The 22,712-nt window shown below is 40.4% G+C and overlaps 2 protein-coding genes across 19 annotated transcripts in view; one reads left to right on the plus strand and one right to left on the minus strand.

Moving 5' to 3' along the window:
* The window catches only part of TMEM163 (transmembrane protein 163), a 99,686-nt gene extending 96,464 nt beyond the window's left edge, over window positions 1-3,222 (minus strand). For 2 of the 5 annotated variants that reach the window (XR_010832257.1, XR_010832256.1), the window contains exon 1: window positions 2,837-3,216. Coding sequence is in view for 3 of the 5 variants with exons in the window: in XM_066999248.1 (XP_066855349.1) it covers window positions 2,837-3,008 (172 nt within the window). In the remaining 2 variants the exon portion in view is untranslated. Of the gene's footprint in view, window positions 1-2,836 lie in introns of all 5 variants that reach the window. The other 3 variants (XM_066999248.1, XM_066999247.1, XM_048062825.2) reach the window with 3 other exon arrangements.
* The window catches only part of ACMSD (aminocarboxymuconate semialdehyde decarboxylase), a 47,788-nt gene continuing 26,862 nt past the window's right edge, over window positions 1,787-22,712 (plus strand). The window contains exons 1-5 of one of the 14 annotated variants that reach the window (XM_066999244.1): window positions 3,388-4,266; window positions 5,429-5,520; window positions 7,721-7,891; window positions 8,629-8,685; window positions 14,823-14,930. In XM_066999244.1, coding sequence (XP_066855345.1) covers window positions 14,892-14,930 — 39 coding nt within the window. In that variant the 5' untranslated portion in view covers window positions 3,388-4,266; window positions 5,429-5,520; window positions 7,721-7,891; window positions 8,629-8,685; window positions 14,823-14,891. The other 13 variants (XM_048062822.2, XM_066999241.1, XM_066999238.1 and 10 more) reach the window with 13 other exon arrangements.

The raw sequence follows: 22,712 nt of genomic DNA on the forward strand, positions 1-22,712 counted from the left end.
ATTGCTATCTGATATGAGGTCAATAACAACAGATTTTGAAATAAAGGATTAACTTCTACTAATAAAACCATACAGAAAAAAATCTCATGATTTTGTGATTCCCCCTTCTTGCCCCCTCCCCAGTACAAGCATTTTAAATTAAGGCCCTAATCTTGCTGGAACATAAAGCAAAGTCGGTTTCCTTAGCCAATTTTGATTCTCAAGACTTCAAACATGAAGTAAACACAAAACAGAATAAGAAGCATCCTTCACCTGGTTCTTTCTTTAAAGGCATCCTATAGTTCATGGCTACTGCTCACTATTACCTGGGAAGACCAACACATACAGTTGATAATTACAAATCAAATAATATCCTAATTAAGTTGAGAAGTGAATAATAAGCCCCAGAGCTAGCAAAGCACTGCTAATTAGTATTCACATGTCAAGCACGTGTCCAGTATGACAGAGACTGCAATCCTTATAAAACTGAGCCACTTCTGCTGTGCATGTGTGTGTGCGTGTGTCTTTCTCTCTCTCCCTCTCTCTCTCAAAATGGCTGGCATATTCTAGCTATCAGATATGATCCCTTCCTTCCTAAAGTAATACCTTCTGTAATTAAAATTCTCTTCCCTGAAAAGATCGTATTTTTCTCAGGAGTGTCCCAAGGGACAGCACACAAAAATACAAACTCATTCACATGACTACCAAACCCATAGCATGGAAATTATTGAGAATCAACACCTGCTCATTAATTTACACACAACAACACGATTCACAAGGTAAACCTCCACATTTTTCCTCTGACCATAAGAAAACAAATTTTAAGCATCTATTGGAGGCAGGCTGAACGATACTTTCAGTATAACCTGCATTGCAACAAAAATGAAAAGCTAGTATCTACTGATAAAATTCCTCCACCCTGATATTAACATACTGAATAATTTTACTGCCAATTATTTATTTAACACATAGATAACCCTACATTAAAGAAGTGATGATGAGCTGGTTAAATCCACTGGATTTTTACTTTATCTTTTAGTACCTTCATATATTAGCTGATTTTCTTCCAAAAAAAAATCAGAAGAAAAAAAACCTGCCTAACAGTTGCAGAACACAAGCTTGGCATATTTGTGAAGTGATTCTAGGATATTCTTTACCATATGCTGGCTTACCAGAAGTACTTTTCTATTTGGCTAAAGGATCATTTTAAAATGTCAAGTTAGAATTTGTGAAAGAGATAAGGGAAATAGAAAAATTGTTCACGTAAGATGTCAATTTAAGGACCCCATCAAAAAAAAAAAAAAAACAAAAACCACTGAATTTGGGTCTAGATCTTAAAGAGCAAATATCTTGTTCTAAAATTTGAGGTTATTTTTTATTTTCAGCAAACATGGAAGTATCATCTCTATAACTGGATCAGCTATGATTCATAAGAAAAGAGCATAAGAAAAAGTACAATCTAAAAGGACAGACTGTAACAATTCCAATGGGGACAACCTGCAAAAAGCAGACCAGAATATCCTCTATGATGACTGGGAATTAAGCTGGGAGATGGAATTGGTGACTTTCCTATGAAAGACTACGAGAAAAAGCTACCACGAGGGCCATTGAAAGAGTGTGAATGCAAAGAAAGAAATAATCAGCAGCTTTAGTCTCTTCTCCCTCCTAGAAAGAAAGGTTAGGTACATCGCACTCTCTCTCTTTTCGGAACTACCCTTAGTACCAAAAGGCCCAGCTTTCATCTTTAGCTCTGTCATACTGGGCACAAATGGAAAATTTCTGCAAACTTCCACGTTTGAACCCTAACCAAAATTTCTGATTCCTACTACTTAAAACAGAACTGAAGCCTCAAATTGCCCTCAGTCGAGATGCCTGCCACCTGCCATTGGCCGTGACAGTAAGGGCACCCCTGGGAAAAGGGTCGTCCCCAGTCCCAACGTGACCGAAAGCATGCAGGGAAGATGGTGATTGCTCTTCCTCGGTATATCTCTATTTCATGGCTAGGATAAGCGAGCAAGCACGGGAGTTTGGAAAGCCAGAGAGAGACCAGAGGATACAGGGGTTACGTGTAGGATGGGGTGAAGACTGGGAACACAAAAGGGACTTTGGGATGTGCAAAGAAAAAAAAAGAGAGAGAAACGGGACAAAATGGAACAGAGATGCTAAGGAAAACCCAGCACGTGAATTAAAAAACGTGTGGAGACAAATTGTGTGGAACAGGAGCCTGGAGGCGTTATGGAGGCCGGGGCAAGGCGGAGGGTTAAAATGGCAGCTGCCTGTATTCCCAGATGGGCAGCAGGTAAGCCGAGTGCCTCGTGCACCACCAACAGACGTCCAAAAATTAACGTGTTTGAGGCTAACACGGCTGGGAAGCAGGCAGCCTTCCACCCCTGGTCAGGTACTTCGGTAAAGAACAAAATACCAGTCAGGGGACGGGGACTAAGGGAGGGCCCTGACTGACCTGGCCGCCCGGGGCCCCGCTAACAGGAGCCCGGCGGCGCCATGTGCGCCCGCTGCCCCGGCAGGCAGGCAAGTTTTCGGTGGGAGCAGCCCCGACTGGAGTTTGTGAGGAGATTTTAAAGCTGGGAAACGAAAAGGGAAAGGTTCGGGGAGCGGGGTGTTGTGAGGGAGTGCCCGCGGGGTCCGGGCAGAGCCGGTGTGGGGCTGACGGGGGTGGGAAGGGCTGCTGTGGAGGCGTGAGGAGGTAGGGCTGCGGCCGTCAGGGGGCTGCAGGGGAAGACGGAGGGGAAAAAATTAAAAATAAAAAACTGCCGGGGGTGGGCGTCGGGCGGCCGGGGCCGGAGGGAGGCTGCCCCGGGGGAAGGCGGGCGCGGGGTGAGGGACGCCGGGCGCTCACCTCGGTCCTCCAGCCCCTCGCTGAACTGCCCGCTCTCCCCGATCCGCAGCTGCTCCTGCTGCTGCTGCTGCTGCTGCTGCTGCTCCCGGGGGGGCAGCGACGGGCTGCTCCCGGGGGGCTGCACGATGGCGGGGTCCGGGGTGCTGTCCAGGGCGGCTGCGGACGGCTCCATGGCTGGCGAGGAGGCGGCTGGCGAGCGGAGCGGCGAGGCGAGGAGCGAGCGGGAGCATCCAGCCCGGGTGCGAGCCCGGGGAGAGGAGGAGACAGACTCCGGCTCAGAGCATCAGGGAGCCGGGGCCAGGCGGCGAACAAACTCCTCCGGCTGCTCCCCGCGGCCGCCTCATCGCGAACCTCGGCGCCGCCGCCGCCGCCTGGGGGCAGGTGGGAGAGCGGTGCCGCCTCCCGGCGCTGCCCTTCCCTTCCCCTCCCCGCCCCGGGGAGCGTCTTCGGCGGCGGCAGCAGCGCCCGGCTCCGGGGACGGGACCGGGGTTGGGACCGGGGGGCAGCTCTGCCCCGTGCGGAGCGGCCTGTGAGGGGCCGCCGTCCCGCCGGGGTGCTGGGGAGGGGAGAGGTGGGGGCGCTCCCTCCCCTCAGGGCCGCCGGCGCTGGCTGAGGCTGAGGGAAGGGCTGCGGGGAGCCGCTGGAAGCGGCCGCCCTGAGGGGCCGCCCGCCCTCCAGAGCCCGCAGGGACCTCGGGCTTGAGGTGCTTGGCCGAGGAAGCGGGAGCCCTGTCAGGCGCCCCTCGCCATGGTGGGCTCTGCCTTCCCCCTGCGGGGTTTGGGGTGTTTTTAGAGGGGGGAGCCCCCCGTGGCCGCCCCAGGGTGAGGGGCAGGCGCTGCCCCCCGCTCCTGAGGTGCTGGTCCAGCAGGGGAGGAAGGCCCCATCCGCCCCTCCTGCCAAATTTTCTGGTGAATTTGCTCTCTCTCCGTCTGCTATTGCCATTTTTCAGGACCGCACACACCCCTCTCAGACCCCGCAGAGGTGAAATTTGGTCATGTTGACAGCTATTTGTTAATATTAGGCTAAAATCTGTCCCAAAACACAGCGGTGTCATGGGGGTGCATGGGATTAGAGCTGGAGACTTGTTGGTGTCCATGGACATGCACAGTTCACTCGCTTGGCCTTCCTAGGGCCACAGAAAAACACAGGGAAAAAAATAAAAACCTTAGGAGAACAGAAGTGGGGGAAAAAAATAGAAAATTTTACTGATAGATCTGTGCCAGTGTTGTTAGCTTCTTCCTCTCTGCTGGTTTCTAATGACTAAATAGAGAAGTGCAAATAAGCAAAAGCATTTTCCGTGCTAGCACAGGCTCTCAGTTGCGTGCTCACTGGCATGCAGATAAATGTTGAAACTGCATTGTGCTCTGACTTGCATCTAGGAAACTACCAGAAGACAATTCGACATTGCAGCCCGGGTCCCCAGTTGGTATGTAAGTGTATAATCTCCATTTATGTTATATAAAGTTCAGATTGCCTTTCTCTTTTGACAGGTTACCAAATCTGGGGAGTATGGAAAGGCCAGTGGGAAAGCAATATTTATGCAAACCAAGGAACATGATTTTGTATGCTGTCAATCTTGCCTTAAAAAAGTTTTGTGACGCTTTAGGAATACCTATTTGGGAACAGTTAGTGAACTACTGAAATGACTTAGTTTTAAACAAATGCTTCTTAATGCTGTATGATAATCGTTTCAGCTGTATTTTAAAGCATTGATTATTTTAAAAAGTAAATACAAGTAAATGTTAAGGAAAGGGATATAAACTATAATTTTAGAAATTGATTGAGGTTCAGGCCTTATAGAATGGAGATGAAATTCAGCCTTATAGAATTGAGTAGGCTATAATGGTGAGAGGGACTGCTGTTTGCTTTTTACCTAATCTCATGATTCCTTCATGCATAGTCTGCTGTACATACTAAATGAAATATTTTTGAAGTCTTCTGCCTCTCACTTAAATTTGATCTTCACCCTTATCTATCTTACTGTGCTTGGTGATATCAGGGCTCTCGCTCTTCTAGATGGATTGACATAAACATGAATATAAGCAATGCTTAAAGTATTTTTATTTTCCTTCATGTAATGGATGCAATATTGCAAAGTGTCTATTTGATGTTAATGTCAAAAGACATTCTCACTTGCATAAGCTAACACAAGTGAGTTATTCTGAGGGAAATGCTTTTTGGGGTTTGGGCTTAGCTGGGAGAGATTGGAAACTAGTAACTCCTGCAAATATTTTTTTTTTCTTTATGGGCTGTTCATAGATATGAGCTATATGAATGAAAAGTAGAAAATACCTTTTGTTATTTGCTCAAAGTATTCGATTGCCACATCTTTGTAGCACTTATAATGTGTTTGTAAAGAAATGAGAATCCTTACCTTTGAGTAGAACCAATTTTGTAACCTGATGAGAGACAAGGGATTGGGGCCAAATCACTTTTCAGCACCTGGCAGGGATACAAAACCTCTGAGTCAGATTTGGGAGTCATGCTCCCATGCAGAGTTTGTCCAGTGCAAGCCATGAAGAGTCCCTTGAAATTGCTGCAACAGATTTAATGCTCCCTAACGCAACTACTGCAAGGTTCTTTCTCTTCTAGGGAGATCTGTCCATACCAGATGGATTCCAGCAGGATTCCTTGCGTAAATGGAAGATAGACCAGTGACTCGCATCGGACACTGCCTCCTTTCTGTAAGTCTCTCTTAAGTTACTTTAGCATTCTTATAACTTCCAGAAATCATCCCAAGAGGAAAGTTCCTGGAGATTCCTAATTCTGTTTCTTTAAAAGGAGGTGAAAGAGGTAGGTTTCCAAATGACTTGGAAATAAATAATAATAATAATAATTAATAAATAATTTAAAAAAAAAAAAAACAGAAGCTAGGAAGACCTAACCACAAATTTTCAACTTTAATATGTTCCTTTTTCTTTTTTTAGATGTTCTCAATTGCTGTTCTTACATGAAACTGTCTGGTAGGGGCTGCAGCTGTCTCTGTTTGTATAAATGCTATAGTGTTCAGGCTATAGAAAAGAATATGAGGCTTGCAAAGAATATTAGTGTTTCTTTTAAATTACTCTTTTCATTGGTTTCAAACATGGCCTCATGTGAGAAGGGACGTACTCTGCCTTTAAGTAAATATAAATTCAAAACATTAAGCAGCTCCACAATGCAGAGTCTTTCAGATCAGACCATTATTTATATAAGCTAGCTATTGAGAAGCAGAAAGACTGCAACATCACAGAAGCTAGAAGCTGCTTTCTTTTCCAACATTGCCTTTTATTTCTCATGACACTTCTTTCACCCAAAGCATGTTACATTGGATAAAGGAGGTAGGGTTAGGGGTTTAAAGACCTGGGTCCTGTTTTCCAGCCCTGTGGGACTTTTTGCGTAGTAAGTCTGTATGCAAAGTCAACAGAGAGAAAAAGAACTGGCCATAATCATTGTGTTATTATATGATATTATTGCTTAGCTTCTTAAACCTCCCTTTGTTGGATAGGAACCAGGAGAACCCCAAATCAATTAAAAACAAACAAAAACCAAAAATCAATGAGAAACCACTTCCCTGGGTTTAATCTAAATCAGCTGATGCCATCCCATGTTCTGTAGTTGCTGCAAGATTAATATGCACTCGCAGAACTTTCTTCCCTGCTGAAACCGCCTGTAATTTCCATAACATTTTGGCTTCCATAGAAAAGGTGGTTCCAAACTGGATGGAGGTCTCTTGCACCCCAGCAACCAATGCTAATGAAGAGAACCTTGTTTTTCTTCATCTGGATTGTCTGTGTTCTGATTTTGCTGAGGTTATTTGTGGTGGTGGTGGTTCATTTGTTCCTTCTTTCTGCCCCTCCTCCTTCCTTCTACTGAAGGAATGAAAAATACCTATCAGATTTGTGATGCTTCCTTCAGGCCCACTCTAACTCTTAGCAGTCACAGAAAAAAACTTCAATTATATTTGACAAAGTTTGGATGAGGTCCATCATTTTACTCATTTCCAAGGTAGACATTCTGCTGGGGAAATAGCATTCTCTTGGCAGTAGAGTAAGCTGTTGTCCTGTTACAGTCCCCTTGTTTCACTTAACCATTGTCATACTACCGTCAGCACCCGCTATGGCATGATAAAGAGTACCAGGGTGCAAAAAGGCAGAAAGAACGTGATATTACCGCATTCTGTAGAGTGGAACCAACGAGTGGCAATAGGAAAACAGGTCCCGGTCCTTCTGTTAGACAGCGGTCACTGTGCGAGTGTAGAACATTTTTTATTTCTCGTCAGTATGTATGGAGTTGCAATAAATCCATTTTCATTATAAGCACAGTTGGATGTGTTAGTATAATATGTTCATTTGTCATTCTGAAAATGAGAGGTACATCTATTCTAGACTTCTGTATTTCCTTTCTTTTTAGCACTACTGACAGGAACATTTTCACCTGAATTATCAGAACACTGTGGTGCATTCAGAGGCTCCTGAGAAGGAAGTTTGCTTGTTTTGATTGACATTAACTAGTCAATATTCCATATTGACCAGCATCTTGAGTGCAGCACTTAAGTTGAGAGCACTCTTGCATATTTGGAAAGAGTTTGTCATCTGGCCCAGTGATTATGTTTTAATATGTTTAAAGGCATAAGAGCAATACAGTACTGTCACCATTAGCCAACTTGTTTGCAGGGTTGTGTTTCATACACATCTTAAACAGAAAAACTGCCTTTTTCTGGCAGCAAAATACTGTATTTGTCACTGACCTTTTATTGCAGTATCAGGAGTGCTAGTGTAGGCCAGGATGGTTTATTAGTTTGGTCAGAGGCCTTATGACATTCAAAAGAAAACATTCGCTTCTTACTTTCATCAGTTGGTATTTCATGGAACTACAGCAGGAGGTAATAGCATCCCCATTCAGTTCCACAGGAGGCACATCTGAAACAAAAACTAAGTACCAATCCAATTCCAAGTGGATGGGCAGACAACCATCCTGGAAAGGTCATCGCTATAGATAATCTTCACTGTTACTCCTCTAAGGCCAAGCTCTGAGACTGATTTATCCAAATACTTCTAAAGGCAAAGCCTTCAAGTAAGTGCTTTTATTTTTTAAACACTCACTCTGTGCAATACAACTACCATTTTGTGCCCATTGTGTGGGTGAGACAGTATGATTCTTTGCCATTTAGACATTTTCTCTAGCGAAACTAATACATGAAATACATCTCTAAAGTGATGAAATCCTCTAGATTCTGTATTTCACAGCCTTCTTATAACAAACCTAATCTTTTATTTTTATAGTCTCTTGACCATCTTGTGCAGTATTGGCTTCCATAGTTTTCTTTTATGAGCAAATACAAATTAGGCTAAATTTTGTGGGATGTTTTTTACTTTTTTGTTTGTTTGGTTAATTTTTTGCATGTAGGCAGAGGAGGATACTTATTTTCCTGTTGTTTTGTAGATCACTTGTAGTCACACAGCATGTTCCATGGTCTACAGGATGAGAAATTCTACACTAGGTTTTCTTAACTCTGTATATATACCTCTGAGCCTAGCATTAGTCACCTTATTTTTTAATTTAAAATAAAGCAATAATAATGATATTAGTACAACAATGCTACATTAATTTTTAAACTGCACAGCAGACTTAAATTATTACCCAATGTATGTAGGTCACTTAGTGTTTTTCTCTTACAATGGGTTAAATAGAGTTTAAATTGAACTAATCTCTCTTCTTGGCATTTTTAGACCGAATATTAACTTGGGTCAAAAATAATCAGATTGTTATTTTGAGAAAAGAATATGATAATTCAGTACCTTTTCCTTCAGGCTATGAAAGAGTGCATATAATACTATTCCCAGGGAATACAGCTTGCAGTGACCTTGGTAAGTAATTGATGACACCTCACATAAGCACCTACTCTTCCTCTATATGATGTTGCAGGATCATATTTGCAAAAAATGCCCAAGTGAGCTGGAGCCATGAGCATTAATAAATGCTATTGTGGCTTCAAAAGAGGAGTGAAACACTGCAAAATATGTCATCCTTAAGTGAGCAGAAGATCTTGAAAAAGATTCTGCACAATGGGCATTTTCCATCTTGAAACTTTTTTAAAGCTGGTTTTGAGTTAGAGTTTAAATATAAATATGGGAAAGCAAAGGTTTACCCACAGACTAAACTTACTATTTCGTTCAGAGAAACATACAGTCATGCAAGATTGCATGATGCCTATATTCTAAACAAATGTATTTAACCTTATGCATTAAAAATATATATTAAAAAAAAAAAGTCATAATGACTACCTTGAATGTAAGGATTTCATGAGAAAAAGGGACTAGTTACATTTATTTATGGGATTTGCCTGTGTCAGAAGGAAGATGTGATGGGATTTATGCGTAATGTTGTCCAACCCATATCTATTTGCTTCTCCAATCTTTTAAACTCTCTAAACTGTGACTTGGATTAAAATCTTATTCCTTGGCAAGTAACATCATCAACGAAAGAGTGATGTTCTTTTGTCTTGCTGTATATTTATTTTTTTATCAGGAGATGATATATAAGTGTTTGAGGAAATACATTTTTGTTAACCTGTAGTAAGCTAACTATACTCGTATTCCTTCCACTCTACTGGTAAGTGAAGACTCCACACTTCACTTATGCTGTGAATTGTCTGATAAACTGTATATGACAATATTTTTGTATTGTTTTGAATAGCTAACCCACATTGTTAAGAGAGTTGGAAAAGAATATCTTATCCTTTTCTTATGCCAAGTGAATTGTAACCAGGGTTCTGTGCATTTCCACTAGAGTATTTAGCCAGGATGATTATAGAAAGTGTTTGAAAATAGAATGTTAGCCACAGCCAGCATGAATGTTTTGTAAAAACATGTTCTTCTTCATAACCAGGAAACTACATTCATTCTATCGTGTGCCAGTTTTTTGTGGTTGTTTTTTTTTGTTGTTGTTTTTTATCTTTTCAGAGAGAGGCTTGACTGTTTAAATCATCTCACTCCTCTAGGTTTTGATGGAGATCAAATTCCTAGGTACTTAGTCAACCTGTTGCCAGCTTACATTTTTTTTGTTTGGTTTTGTTTCTGCTTTTTTTTTTTTCTTGAGAGGAAGAAGAATTACCTTCCTGACTCCTGGCATGCAATTTGAGTTTGAATATTTCATTTCTGTAAGACACTGTAGGTAAAATCATGAAATTCTTCAGATACTAATTTTAGGAATATTACTGGGTAAAGCAAAGATAATGTTGGCAGCATGTAGAGCAAATTCAACAGGTCTCTGCATCCTTGATTTTCTGGATATATTCATTATTTCTCATCCTCTTAGGTAAAAGGTTCAGTGGGTAATGGGAAAAATAGGAGACAGTGATTAAAATCCCCTTTGTGATTTTAAGAACATGAATTGCATAATTCACTGTATTCTTCTACTGAGAAGAAGCAGGAGCCTGTGTTTTGTGGAATTCAAGACCAAAATTTTATATTGTATTGCAGCTAAGCCATTTTTCATGTGCAGCAGTAGCAAAAGAGATGGATCTGTTTGATCTAGAATGATGAAATGTGCTGTGAATATTGACATTTATCTATCCATACTGAATATCATCTGAATTTGTATAAAGTGACAGGGTAATTGGTTAATAAGCATACTAAAACATTTATATTACATTTAGCAGTGACATGGAGTTATGCATGGCTACCAGCATTTGCTAATTTTACAGGGAAGAGTAGCATCTTTAATAAGCTGAGTTTTAGTCACATTTTTCATTTTCTTCAAAGCTGTCAACGGTGCCCTAAAAATAATTGAGAGATGGTCGATCATACAGTAATACAGACAGCTTCTTCTCCACCACCAAGACTACATGTATCTTCAATATCAGGGTTCAGCAACACTTCAACAGCCACAGATATTTCACTTAATTTTCGCATGGTTGTGTTAGAAAATTTGTATTTTAGAGTGTTTACATTACTTATAAAGTTTATGTACTTGGTTTCATTTTAATTTATCTGTTGACTATCACAGGTGTATGCGGGCTGTACAAATTAGGTGTTTTACTTATAATTTTAGTCAATTTGAGGCAATATTTGTAAAAAAAAAAAAAAAAAAAAAAGTAATAGATTTTCCTAAACCAGTTGGTATAATTCATTTCCAAGTAATACACTCAGAAAGTGTAGCTAGGCAGACAGCCCTCGTGACTTCAAGAAGGGTTTGCATGTGCAACAGTGCCTGCTTTTTTCACCTGTTGGTTTAATTAAAAAAAAAAAATTGATTTCTTTGTACCAGCCAGGGTGTCTTTTTTCTTATCTGTTTTTTTGTTGGTGGTGGTGTTTTTTTACATATTTAGGATCTAAATGTATAATTTGTTATCAGGAGGTGCTAAGGTACAGCCCTTTTTATAGAATAACTTTTCATGTTACATCAGCTTTGAACCTTACTTGGGTCGGAAATGATGACTTGTGTCACGTGGAAAACAATTTCTTTGCCAAAAGTTTGAAATTCTGAAAAGATCAGCTTGCAGAAGGAAAAAAATAGCAAGAGCACTCAATTTCGTTTTTTATTTCAGTGCCCAAAAGAACCTCGGTTTCCCTTTAAGTTCTATAAATGTAATTATTCATTTGAGACTCAACTCATTGCTTACAAAAAAAAATATGTAATTGCTGTCTTGCTAATGCAATGTATCAGCACTGTGTCTTGTCCCACTGGCTGGTGAATCACAGATTGGGCTGATAAGCTGCATTGAGCAGGTACAACTCCCAGAGAGGCAATTAACAATGGCAGGATGCTGCAAGTTCAGGAAATGCAGTCTTGGCTGTAGGGCAGCATTGGTAAGGAGGGCATTTGTCTGAGGTTCATACCCAGTGTATGAGGCTTGACTGTTCTGCCTGGCACTGTCGGCAGATGTCTACATCACTTGTGGTGGTTGGGGCTCCAAAATGTGCTGTACGTCTTCAGTAGAACTGCTTCTTTGTCATCCTATCCTTAAAAACCTTTATCTTGATATTCTTTTCAAAACTAAAGGGGAAAAATAAGCAGAAATATCAGAATAGATAGCTTGGGCCAATGGTCACAAGCTGTGGCTTGAGAGGTTTAGACAGAACATTTAAAAATCTTCACCATGATGTTAGAGCAGCACTCAGCTTACTGAGAGAGGTGGTGGAATCTTCCTCCCTGGAGAATTTCTAAATTCAACTGGGAAAAAAGCCACAGGTAACCACATCTGACTTGGTATAGGCGTGCTAATAGTCCTCAAAGATGTGAGTTAAGTGAATGATCCCATTGGGTCCCTCATGTCCGAATTTGTAGGATTCAGCCAATATAAACATCAGGGGCTATTTAACTGTAAGGTTTTAACTAGTAAATGATAAATTAAGCAATACCAAAATAGGTTGACACAACATTTGCAGAGGATAAGAGTGTTAACTCAGGCCTCTGAGCAAGTTAATGCACCAATAAATGGCAGGTGCTATGTTTTTATGAAGGAAAAGAGTCTAATGGCTTTCTTCCCTTGGATTGTTCCTTTCCTGTTGGCTTTGGAAAGGCCATTAATGGAGCATATTACTTATCTGGTACAAATAGCCTCTCTTGACCACTTAGTCTGCTCCGATCTTTTTATGACAAACCTATTTCCTTTAGATTGTATAAATTTGATTTTTAGGCTCTTTTTTCACTGTCTTCTTTCTGACTTGTATCTGTTTATGGGCACAGAAAAATGACTTCATAGTTCTAAAGATGAAGATCTTCATTCTAAAACTCTCCAGAATTACAGGTTGTGTTGGCTGATGTATCAGTAAACTTCTTTGAATTGTCTCCTTTACCAGCTTGAATGGGGTGTCATTCTGTTGGTCAAAAAAATCAACCCCTAAGTAAAATTAAAATGGAAAAGAAAAACAAAAGACTTCCAAGGTCTATTTCATATCCTACAATCATTGTAAATACAAGTTCACTGGGATTAAGATTTGTGTATTGTGCCTTCAGGGATAAAATGTCTTTGGAATATATTTAAATTTGGTGAAGACCTTTTATCATGGAGGTTTTGAAAATTAAGTTATAGTTCTTCTGCTCTAAGTTTAACTCAGTATTAAAACTGTCAAGTAGTCGCAACACTAATTATATTTCATGGGCTATCTAGACAGACTTGTTGCCGCTATACTTGTTGATTTTTCCACTAGATGGCATTATGCATTAACTGCAAGTTAATTTATAAACTTCCCTATAATTGAACGTGCTAAAGACTTTAAAAACAAGAAACGATCTATAGTGCTTACTCCTATCCTATGCAAGAGGGAAAGAACTGTGGCTTAAAAATCACTTGACCTACTTCTACCTAAGAGTAAGCCAATCCATCCTTAATGCATCAAATATGGATTTGCTCAAAGCAATAAAGGAAGTCAGCCATGGCAACAATATCTGATCCTGTGTGCTATGCACTTTTTAGAATAAAACTCTTCCAACCTTTTCTGCATTTAATATTTGAAGAGTGACTTCAGTGCTGCAAATTGCTTCTTTTCTGGCTACACGGCTTCAGCTGAAGTAATAGGAAGAGTCCTAAGTAAAGGCAGAAGATTGCTTTTAAATAAAGAGCCTTATAAGAGGCTTTTTTTTCTATTTAGTAGGTAATTCAGACAAACTTATCAGAATAATATATCACTGCAAGTGTAAATATAGGTAAGCTGTTGTTGCCTCCACCTAGGTAAAATGAACTATTAATGACCCTTTACCATGCACAATTGTATGGTGCTCAAGAGCAAGGTTTCTAAAACACAAGGTCCTAACTAGTGAAGCACCATCTGCTGTGGAGCAAAGGTCTAACACCTTCAAAAGAAGATTTTTGCTTTAATCCTAAAATTTGTGGTGATTAGGCAAGGAGCAAGCAGCATTCCCAGCAGCAAGAAGAAGGCAAGGGCAAGGATTTGGTGTGTGAGAAGCAAGGAAGCAGCACTAGTGGTGCAGGGAGGGAAGAGAGAGGAAATGAAGCAGGCGGGTAGCAAAGCCAGTGGTGGAGGAAAAAAGGAACCATGGGGGTAAAGAATGTGGTGACAGGAAGGCCCAAATTTTTCATGCCAAGCTTACTAATTTTTTGTGTGTGTCAGTGTCTGTAGGCACATGGGTATTAGTTTTAAATCCACGTTATGGGGGAAAAGAAAGTGTAGATAGGTGGTCCTTTGGTTTTAACTTGTCTTCCATAACTAGAGATGGGATTCTCAAAAGAGTGCTTATCAAATTGCTGATCAGATATGTATTGTCTAGGGTGCAGTTCTCTGTATTCTGTGTTCTGAGATTATTTATATCTTGATTCTTTATGTAGAATATGAGAGACTCCAGGCTGGAAATGGGCAGGTGATTTAATTTTGATGGTGCATCAGTTACTGTCTATGAAATCTTAAATAATATGTAAAAAGGGGTCTAGAATACAAGCAGAGATGAACCAGTTTAGTTGGCCTGGGCCAAAAATGGAAAACATCCAAGGCCAAGAAAACCCTAAATATTAGCTTAGTATTAAACAGATCTCTTAAATTTTCCAGGTAGTCAAGCACAGAATAGGAAAGTACTTTTTTAACTTTTTTTTTTATTTTTAACAACTTGTGCTTAAGGTTGTCTCTGAATTGGGCTTCTGTGAAGAGGACCTACCAATGCCTGTTGTAAAAAAAAAATCGGAATAATTGCCCTAAATTCAGACTGTTAAACTATTTCTGTTTTCTACTCAAAGCTTTATTTTACTTGTGGTAGCCCCTGAGCTTTAATGAAGTATAGTTTTAATTGCCATATGCAGTGCATGGTGTAGGTAATGCAATTTATGATTCTTTGCCTTAGCAGTGTTTATAGTTTGTACTTGCCCGTGATGGTCAATGTGATTCAACGCTTCAGTGACAGTGATGTAAAACATATGTCGTGGTACCTGCTTTCTCCCACACTGTTATTAAGCCTTTGGAAGCTCAGGTCGGCAGGTTGGGCATCAGGAGGTTTTGTATAGGCATTCATCTTTTTCCCAGCACTAACCTTTTCTTCCTTCATCCTCCAGCTCGTGTTGCAGAGGCCAGGGTCTGCTGACAGATACACTGCTGCATGATGGAGACTGTAGCACAAGTGAATGCTGCTGGTAGCGTCTGTCATCTGCTGTCATACCAAGGTAGGGGGCCATTTATTTATTTCAACTGGTTCAGGCTCACTCTCTGCTCTTCTGAGATACATTTACATGGGGGCTTGGCTCTTCTACAGTTCTTTGCTATGAAGAGAGGGAGGCACCACCAGCTAGCAGGGAGGAGTGCAACCCAGCTCAAGCCCTCCAATTCCCCGCTGTTGGAGCAGAGATGTTAAAGGATCGCCTTGCTCTAAAGGCAGAGACACAAGGACACCAGCAGTGCAGGGAGGGGACAAGGCTAGTATAGCAGGTCTCAGAAATGCCACGGTACTAATGCTGCCTAATTTTGGTTTGCTTGCTTTTGCATACATTTGGAATCGCCATAGCATCCTGCAAAAGTATCTGTACTTTTAGTCAGTGACCAACAGCCAGGCTGTGAAAAAGGAAAGAAAAGGCAGGCTAGCTCCCTGGTAAATAGGTGAGCCCCTTTGAAAATGGCAGTATGCACAAAATACAGTAATACAGCTGAGAATGAAAAATATATGTTTGATTTTGAGTGAACTGCAGAGAATCACGGAAAAGCAGACTAACTTAAGAAGTAATCTAACTGTATTTCAGCTATGTTGTTGAAGCACCTATAAACTGCAACTATGGATTAGAACATAGTTCCACTGAATTGGTGTAACAGTTTTCCTTTTGTCATTTGAGATGAAGAGTTTGAATGTAGGTTTTTGTTTGTTAGTAGTATCAGAAATTAGTTATTTTTAAATTTTATCATTGGTTATTGTTTATAAGCACACACATTTTGTTACTAGGATCTGAAACTTGAGAGCTTCACAAATAGTATCAAATCTTATTACTAATAAGCAGATTTTCATATGAAAAAGATTAGTGCAAGGCCTTCCTTTACTGTGTGGTAAGTGGTGAGCATTTATTGAAAATCAACATATAAAACCTTGTATTTAAAATGTATCTTCTACAATGTGATCCAAATGGTAGTGCTTCAAGCCCCTTGGGGATTTTAATGCATCCACTTGTTTAAGAACATATCACAGAGCTGAGTAAATGTGTTAGAAGAGTGAATATTTGGAAGCATGTACTTCTCTGTTCCTAAAAATGCTGTTTTACTAGAAACAAAGGAAATTTAAAACAACCATTCACCAAACAATAAATTGTATGAATGTGTATAACATTCATTACAAATTCCCAGTACTTAGCAGCAGGAGCTCAACCCAATTGTACTTTGACATTGAAGCCTCAGCCACAAAATTAGACAGCAGCAACTTGCGTCACTTACCACAGGCAAAATCCATTTCAATCAATATTAAATAAGCGTTCTATGTATATATTGCAATCACTAGTTGGTGCTCCACTTAATGCACTACAAATTGCGACCAGTAGTATTTGGAGTGAGCTGCACAAATATTGTTCAAATTTATGATGTGTAATGCAATAATATTATAATGCAATTTTCTACTCTGGGGCACCATACTGACATGGGCAATCAGATATAATCCAAAAACTCTAAACTGCTTTCGCATTTAACTGCTGAACTCTGGGAAAAGTTTACTTCTTAGTTCTCATTTAAATCGGTCTATCTTTGCAGTGGCCCAAAACTACTTTTTGATCTGAAATCATCTCTTACTAGATCTCTTCTGAAAAGACTGGTAATAGTTTTATTGTGTTGAACAACTACTAGTATTCTGAGTTCATTGCATTGCAATAACATTAAGAACTGCTAGTAGGATATTCTGTGAAGCTGTACTCAATCACAGCCTGTGGAGCAGCGTTATGGCCCCTTCTGTGTTATAGAAACGTAGTCTGACCTGTAGCATCACCTTCTGATTCAACTGTAAAATTGCTCGTCACCAGACAACAGAGCAATACTTCCATCAGTATTCGTATTATACTTGATAGAAGTAATTCTAACCATCGGATAACCCTCCACAGTGCTAGGATTCACTCAGGGTCAACACCAGTGGGAGAGTATGAGTGTCATGACTATATTCTTATAGTCATCCGTTAACAACTGGTTGTTTTTTCCAACTGAACAGCATTTTCTGTGATATATAGACATGAAAGTGGTAATCATTGGGCCAAATTTTTACTCTGATTGCTGATGTGACTTCTGTAGAAGAACTGAAATGAGTAAAACTGAGTGAAAGCTTCAATATTTGGAGCTTTCTTAATCTGAATCTGATTTGGAGCTTTCTTAATCTGAATCTTTCTTAATCTTAATCTGATAATCTGAACTGTATTCTCATTCTGTTAAATAATTATAATATTTTATGGATTTCAAAAGAAATCATTTTGAAGCATAAATCCTATTTTGGAATTATTGTATGGGGAAAAATAAATCCTGAAACTAAAAAGAAAAAAAATACTCGTATTTGAACTTAGCAAGTGAAAGTAGGCTCCAGAAATCCTCTATGGAGGCATTCCTCTGCTGAACGTCTTCCAGATGAATGAATAAGTGCACCTGCAGTATGAAACCCCGAACATTTACGTTGTAAATGTCTGCGTAGTTGAAAAGATCTTTGCTCTGGCACTCATTGCTGTAGGTCTACAGATATCAATATTCTTGTCTCTCAGAGACTTAGTAAATGCATCGTTTAAAGTCACTGAATCTGGGATTAACGATTTGCACAACACTTTCTGGAAGCCAGGCTTTCATCTTAGTCCTTTGCAGAAGATCTCCTTGGTGAGTGGGATTCCCAGCCGCTCAGAAATAATGGAATGTACAACTTCATGTTCAAGCAGACCTTGAGGACCCAGGAAGAAGCCTGTTTCTTCAGCCCAGGCTTAGTAGCAGAGGAGACATAAGCACGCTTCTGCAGTGTTCTAGAGGCAGGTGTAGGAATTTTTTGAAGCGGTAGTACAAATTCAGATACTATTTTGAATAGTTGGTTACCCGTCTGTCTTTCTGAAGCAACAAAAGCTTCGAGAAGACCATTCTTAGCCCCAAACAATGGCACAGAGAGACCTGTGAAAGGAGAGAAAGGTGGGGATGTGAGTGTCTAGCACACAGGAAAAAAAGTTGTAAGACATCATTTGGCACCAAATATTTATTTATTTATTTTAGACACCGACCTTCTAAATGATTGCATCAATCTCAGATGTTACCGTGGGGTATTAACTTGAAAATTATGTTTTTAATATCAGTAGCTGTAAGCTTCAATCCATCTGTTCTTTCTGGCCCACACTACTGGTATCTGTCTGGTTGCTCTCACTGCACAAGAGTGACACTTGGCCTGATATGTTCTTAAGAAGAATCTCTTTTATTTGTTTGTGTCTAAAAATGAAAAAAAAAAGAACAAAGAAAAAAAAATCTATTTTACTTGTACCGAAATTCTGGAAAATATTTATTTAATTATATTTGGTAGAACATTTCTATGCAAGGTAAATGCATGGTAAGCATAAATCGCAGAACTGCAGTTGTGGTGTATTAAGAAAATTGTATTATTTGAAGGACAGTAATATGTTTTTATTTTGATTCAGAATGCCATTTGAGTTTCAAAAAATTATCAATTTTTAGAAACCTGAAAATAAATGAGAATTTATTAAGGCTTAACTTACATGGCAGAGCATACAGTAGTGGCCAGGAATTTGGCACGGGACAGATTGTTTGCTTTCACCACTGTGTGATTCATGTGCTGCCAAAGGCATCAGCAACCCTGGCCACATCTACACTATAAATTTTAGTGACATCCTGTGCTGGCTGTGGCAGGTCTAATAGTCAGACCACCTGGTGAGCTCATCCTGAGCTTGTGCGACCATGAAGCTTCACCAGGCAAGTTTGATAGCTTAGATCGTGGAAGCGTCAGAGGGGCATCAGCACAGTGACATCTGAGCTAAAAAGCTCAATTTCTCTGCAAGACTGAACTGACTCAGACACAGACCGGCATCAGCTCTGATGTTTGTCTCAACAGAAGCTCTTTCAGTTGTTCATTTCTGCAGAGGGTTTTGAGTAAAATGAAAAGCCTAGTTTACTTGCCCTCAGAGTTTGGGAAATAAAGTATTTTATGATCAGCACGCCGGTACTGCTGTCATCTTGAGCTGATGCTGTGGCATCCAGACTGGAGGTGTGTGTACCTCTGCTCTTGCGTTCTGCAGACACGTCTAAAGGAACTGCAGACATCGCAGCCCAGCGAGCTAGGCAAGCCCTCGTGTGTTCAGCCAGTCCGGTCGGAGTGTTTGGTAGATGGTGTTTAAGAACAGGGAATCGTAATGCCACCCACTCTCTGGGATACAGTTTCGTAAAGGGTTTTATGGGTGTAACTGTAGCTGGACGTGTCCTCCTGGTGTATCTGTGCTATGTACACTGATGTTTTCCTAACAAAAATAACATCTGTTGTATAGTATTTTGAGATCTAAGTACAGAAACTGCTGCATAGGAACTGCATATCATTATTCCTCGTGAGAACAGAAACCCCAACCATTGCTGTTGTTCCCCACAGAAGGGAAGCCTTACCACTTCCACTAAATTCTGGGTTCCCTGGAGTCCCAGAAGACGATTTAAGTTCTGCAAGAGATCTAAAAGACACCAGTGCCATACATAAATGTCCTGAGGCAGGTGGGGCATGTCATCTTTATGTATGTTCCCTCTTAATATATGTAGGAGGCTCCTTTTGGCTAGGAAGATGTCTGTGTCCACTTCAGTTCACCTCTCCAGCAGGTGTTGTGAGTACATTCACTGACTGATTTATGTACTTTTTTTTTTTCCCACTTCGTGTCCTGGGCCTGGCTGGGCTGGAGCTAACTTTCCACTGTGTTTTTTCCACTGCTGAACAGTGCGGGCACAGCATCAAGGCTGCCTCTCCGAAGGCCAGTAGGCTGGGCAAAAGTTTCATAACTTTTTTTGTTAAAAAGGCATTGGTCTTCGCGAGTAACTGCTACACTTATCGAGGCCCTTCTTCCCAAGATGTGCCCGAGCATCACTTCCTGGTGGGAAGTAGAGGTTTTTTTCTCTTTTAGCTTCCACACAGCCTTTTTTTTTTTTTTTCCTTTCATTAAACTGCAAGGTTTGGTTTGTGTTTTGTTTTTTTGTTGTTGTTTTTTTTTTTTTGCTTTTCCTTCCTTTTCATTTTCTCCCCGTTCCCCACCCTGCTGAGGAGGGCGAGTGATAGAGCAGCTGTGTGGGACTTCGCTGCCTATCAGTGTTAAACCACAGCACTTTGCCATCTCATCCAAATGCTCTAGGATGTAAATTCTCTGTGGGTAGCCCGAGAGTGGGTACAGGTCAGAGGCTGATACCTAACAGGTCTTTTATATGTCCACAAATGGTAGGATGTATCTTTCTGTTGCCCCAGTCATTCTGCGTGTGAAAGCTTCCATCTGGTCAGAACCTGTCAGAGCCTGACAGAGAGCACAGTGAGTTTCAGCTCCTCTCCCTCTCTCTGGGGCAGCCTGATAAAGTTGCACATCTTCCTGGCTGCCATTGACAGTTCCTGCACCTCTGTGTCACACTCCAGAGATTCACAACCAGATGGAGACAGATAGCAAGGGCCATGCTAAAAGCCGTCACGTTGCATTGGTGTACAAACTCAGCATAGAGACTGAGGCACTTTAGTCACTCAGCTGGTAAAAGGCAGATTGTCCAAAACATTAGTCAAGGTGTCCTGTTTTTCAAACCTATGCACTCAAAGCAGGGTACAAGGATAACTGGAGATGCTCTTTGCTTGTAGCCACTGCCAGTCTTTCTGCTGCTGATCCAATGGACCATGATGGATACAGACAGATGTGTTACTGTCACTAAGATCAAGTTGAAATGGATACAAATTTTCCCTTTGGTATGGTTTCCAAGTGATGCTTGCTGTTAAATGAAATGCAGTGTGGGAGTACACACTGTTTGCAAGCTAAGCTGTGTCTTGGGAGCAGCAACTAACAACTCCATCTTTTTTTAGAGCTGAGAAAATTAAAGCACAGTTTTGAAGAAATGCTGATCTCTGCAGCCATGGTGATTTAAGAGGAGAAACTATTGGACTACTATTGTGTATCTTGGACCATCTAGACACACAAACCTCTCATGGTCCTCTCCTTCACTAGTACTTCTGCTTTCTGTGCTTAAATGGGAAATTGTCTTCCAGAGATCTCTTCACTGAAGACAATGAATCAATACTTCTTCCTTATCTCTGCTCTTGTATGTACAAGGATGTTTCTTGCCAGCTGGCTAACACTCTAGTACTGGATCGTTTAACATACCTGTCACATTTGGGAGCAAGAGAGCAAATTTGTTGCTTGACCTGTCAGCCTGGTCAAGAGCAGACTGGTTTGGATTTTGACATGGAAATAATTGCTATTTTCAATCCCATTTTTCTGATGTGCTAAAGTGAACTATTTGCTGTCCTGCTTAATGTAGGGAATACTCTCCCAAAGCTGCTGCTTCCTATTTAACATTCAGTCTTCATTGATCTCAGGTTGCAGAGAAGCACACTAACAAGCAAACAACCAACCACATTTCAAGCAGTTAACTCCAAGAACAGGCAGGTTAACTGACCACATCAAAAGCAGACTTGCTGAATGAGTGAACAAGCAGGGAAATCCAACAAAGTCATTTAAAAAAAAAAAAAAAAGCCCAAACAAAATAGCAAAATCAGAGGTTGAAACAAAATGGACCACTTGTTTTTCAAGTTCCTTGATTCCAGGTTGAAAGATTCACGGCAAAATTTAGTTTTAAAAAATCTCCATGTTTTCATTAGAAACAATTTAATTAAGAAATGGTTAACCAGCTTTGGCAAGAAGACACCATGTGAGTAGCTTGTGTTGAAATAATTTATATAAATTATTTTTATTAAATTATTAATTAGAAATAAATGGTAGAAAGAACAATATAACACAAAAGACAAGGGTATTTGGAGGAAAGAATTGTAATACTAAATTGAGTAAAGGGTGAACCATGAGATGTAGTTACACAGAAAATCTGAGGTAGCTCCAGTTAAGCTTCATGTAGGATACAGAAGTCATTTGCCATATTAGCTAGTGCACTCCACTGGCTTTAATTAGTAAGGTAATCTCAGCCATTCTCATCCCTGATCTTGAGCCAATTCGAGAGGCTCTGAGCACCAATATGCAGTAGCATGTGTAAATATCCTCAGAAAACCAATAATCAGAGGGAGGAAATGAAGTGCAGAGCATAGATTTGGCTACGATTCAGTATTTCTGTGAAATTTTTAAAGTATCTTTTAAGAAAATGCATAGGAATGAAAAGAGAGTAGATGAGGAGGTATGACTGTTTACCGAGAGTATATTATACACTCGCTACAAATCATTTCAGAATCTAAGAGGGAGAAACGAGGAAATTCAAATCAACCTGTTTAATACATTTATTCTGATTCAATTTCATTCAGTGGTTTTCAGTTTCTAATGCTGAGCTTGTAAATGAGCTTGCATTTTAGATTCTAGGTAACATAAACCCCTTTATACTGCCAATATAAACATGCTTGCTTCCCTTTGCCCTCAGCCAGCTGTAGTTTATGCATTAACAGGGACTTTCTGCTAGAAGCCTTTGTTCTTTCACAGAGCCACTCCTCTGGGATCTAGGCTCCCTGGTTGGTTACTGTATTTAGTTCTCATGACCCGCAGCAGGTGGATCTGAAGCGCAGCCGAAGTCAATAACTGCTGAACCAGGGACAGGAAGGATAGTAGCAATTACACAGAAAATATTTTCTGAGAAAGAGTATTTCTCCTTTGATACTTCAAAAATGAAAATTGATATTCATAGCCACATTCTACCTAAGGAATGGCCTGACCTAGAAAAGGTAATAAGAGTTTAGATATTCAGTGCCTTATGTTATCAGCAACCATTGGTGCCAATGTAATTCTTGAAAAATC

The sequence above is a fragment of the Anser cygnoides genome, chromosome 6 (genome assembly GCF_040182565.1).
Source record: "Anser cygnoides isolate HZ-2024a breed goose chromosome 6, Taihu_goose_T2T_genome, whole genome shotgun sequence".
NCBI classification, from domain to species: Eukaryota; Metazoa; Chordata; class Aves; order Anseriformes; family Anatidae; genus Anser; species Anser cygnoides.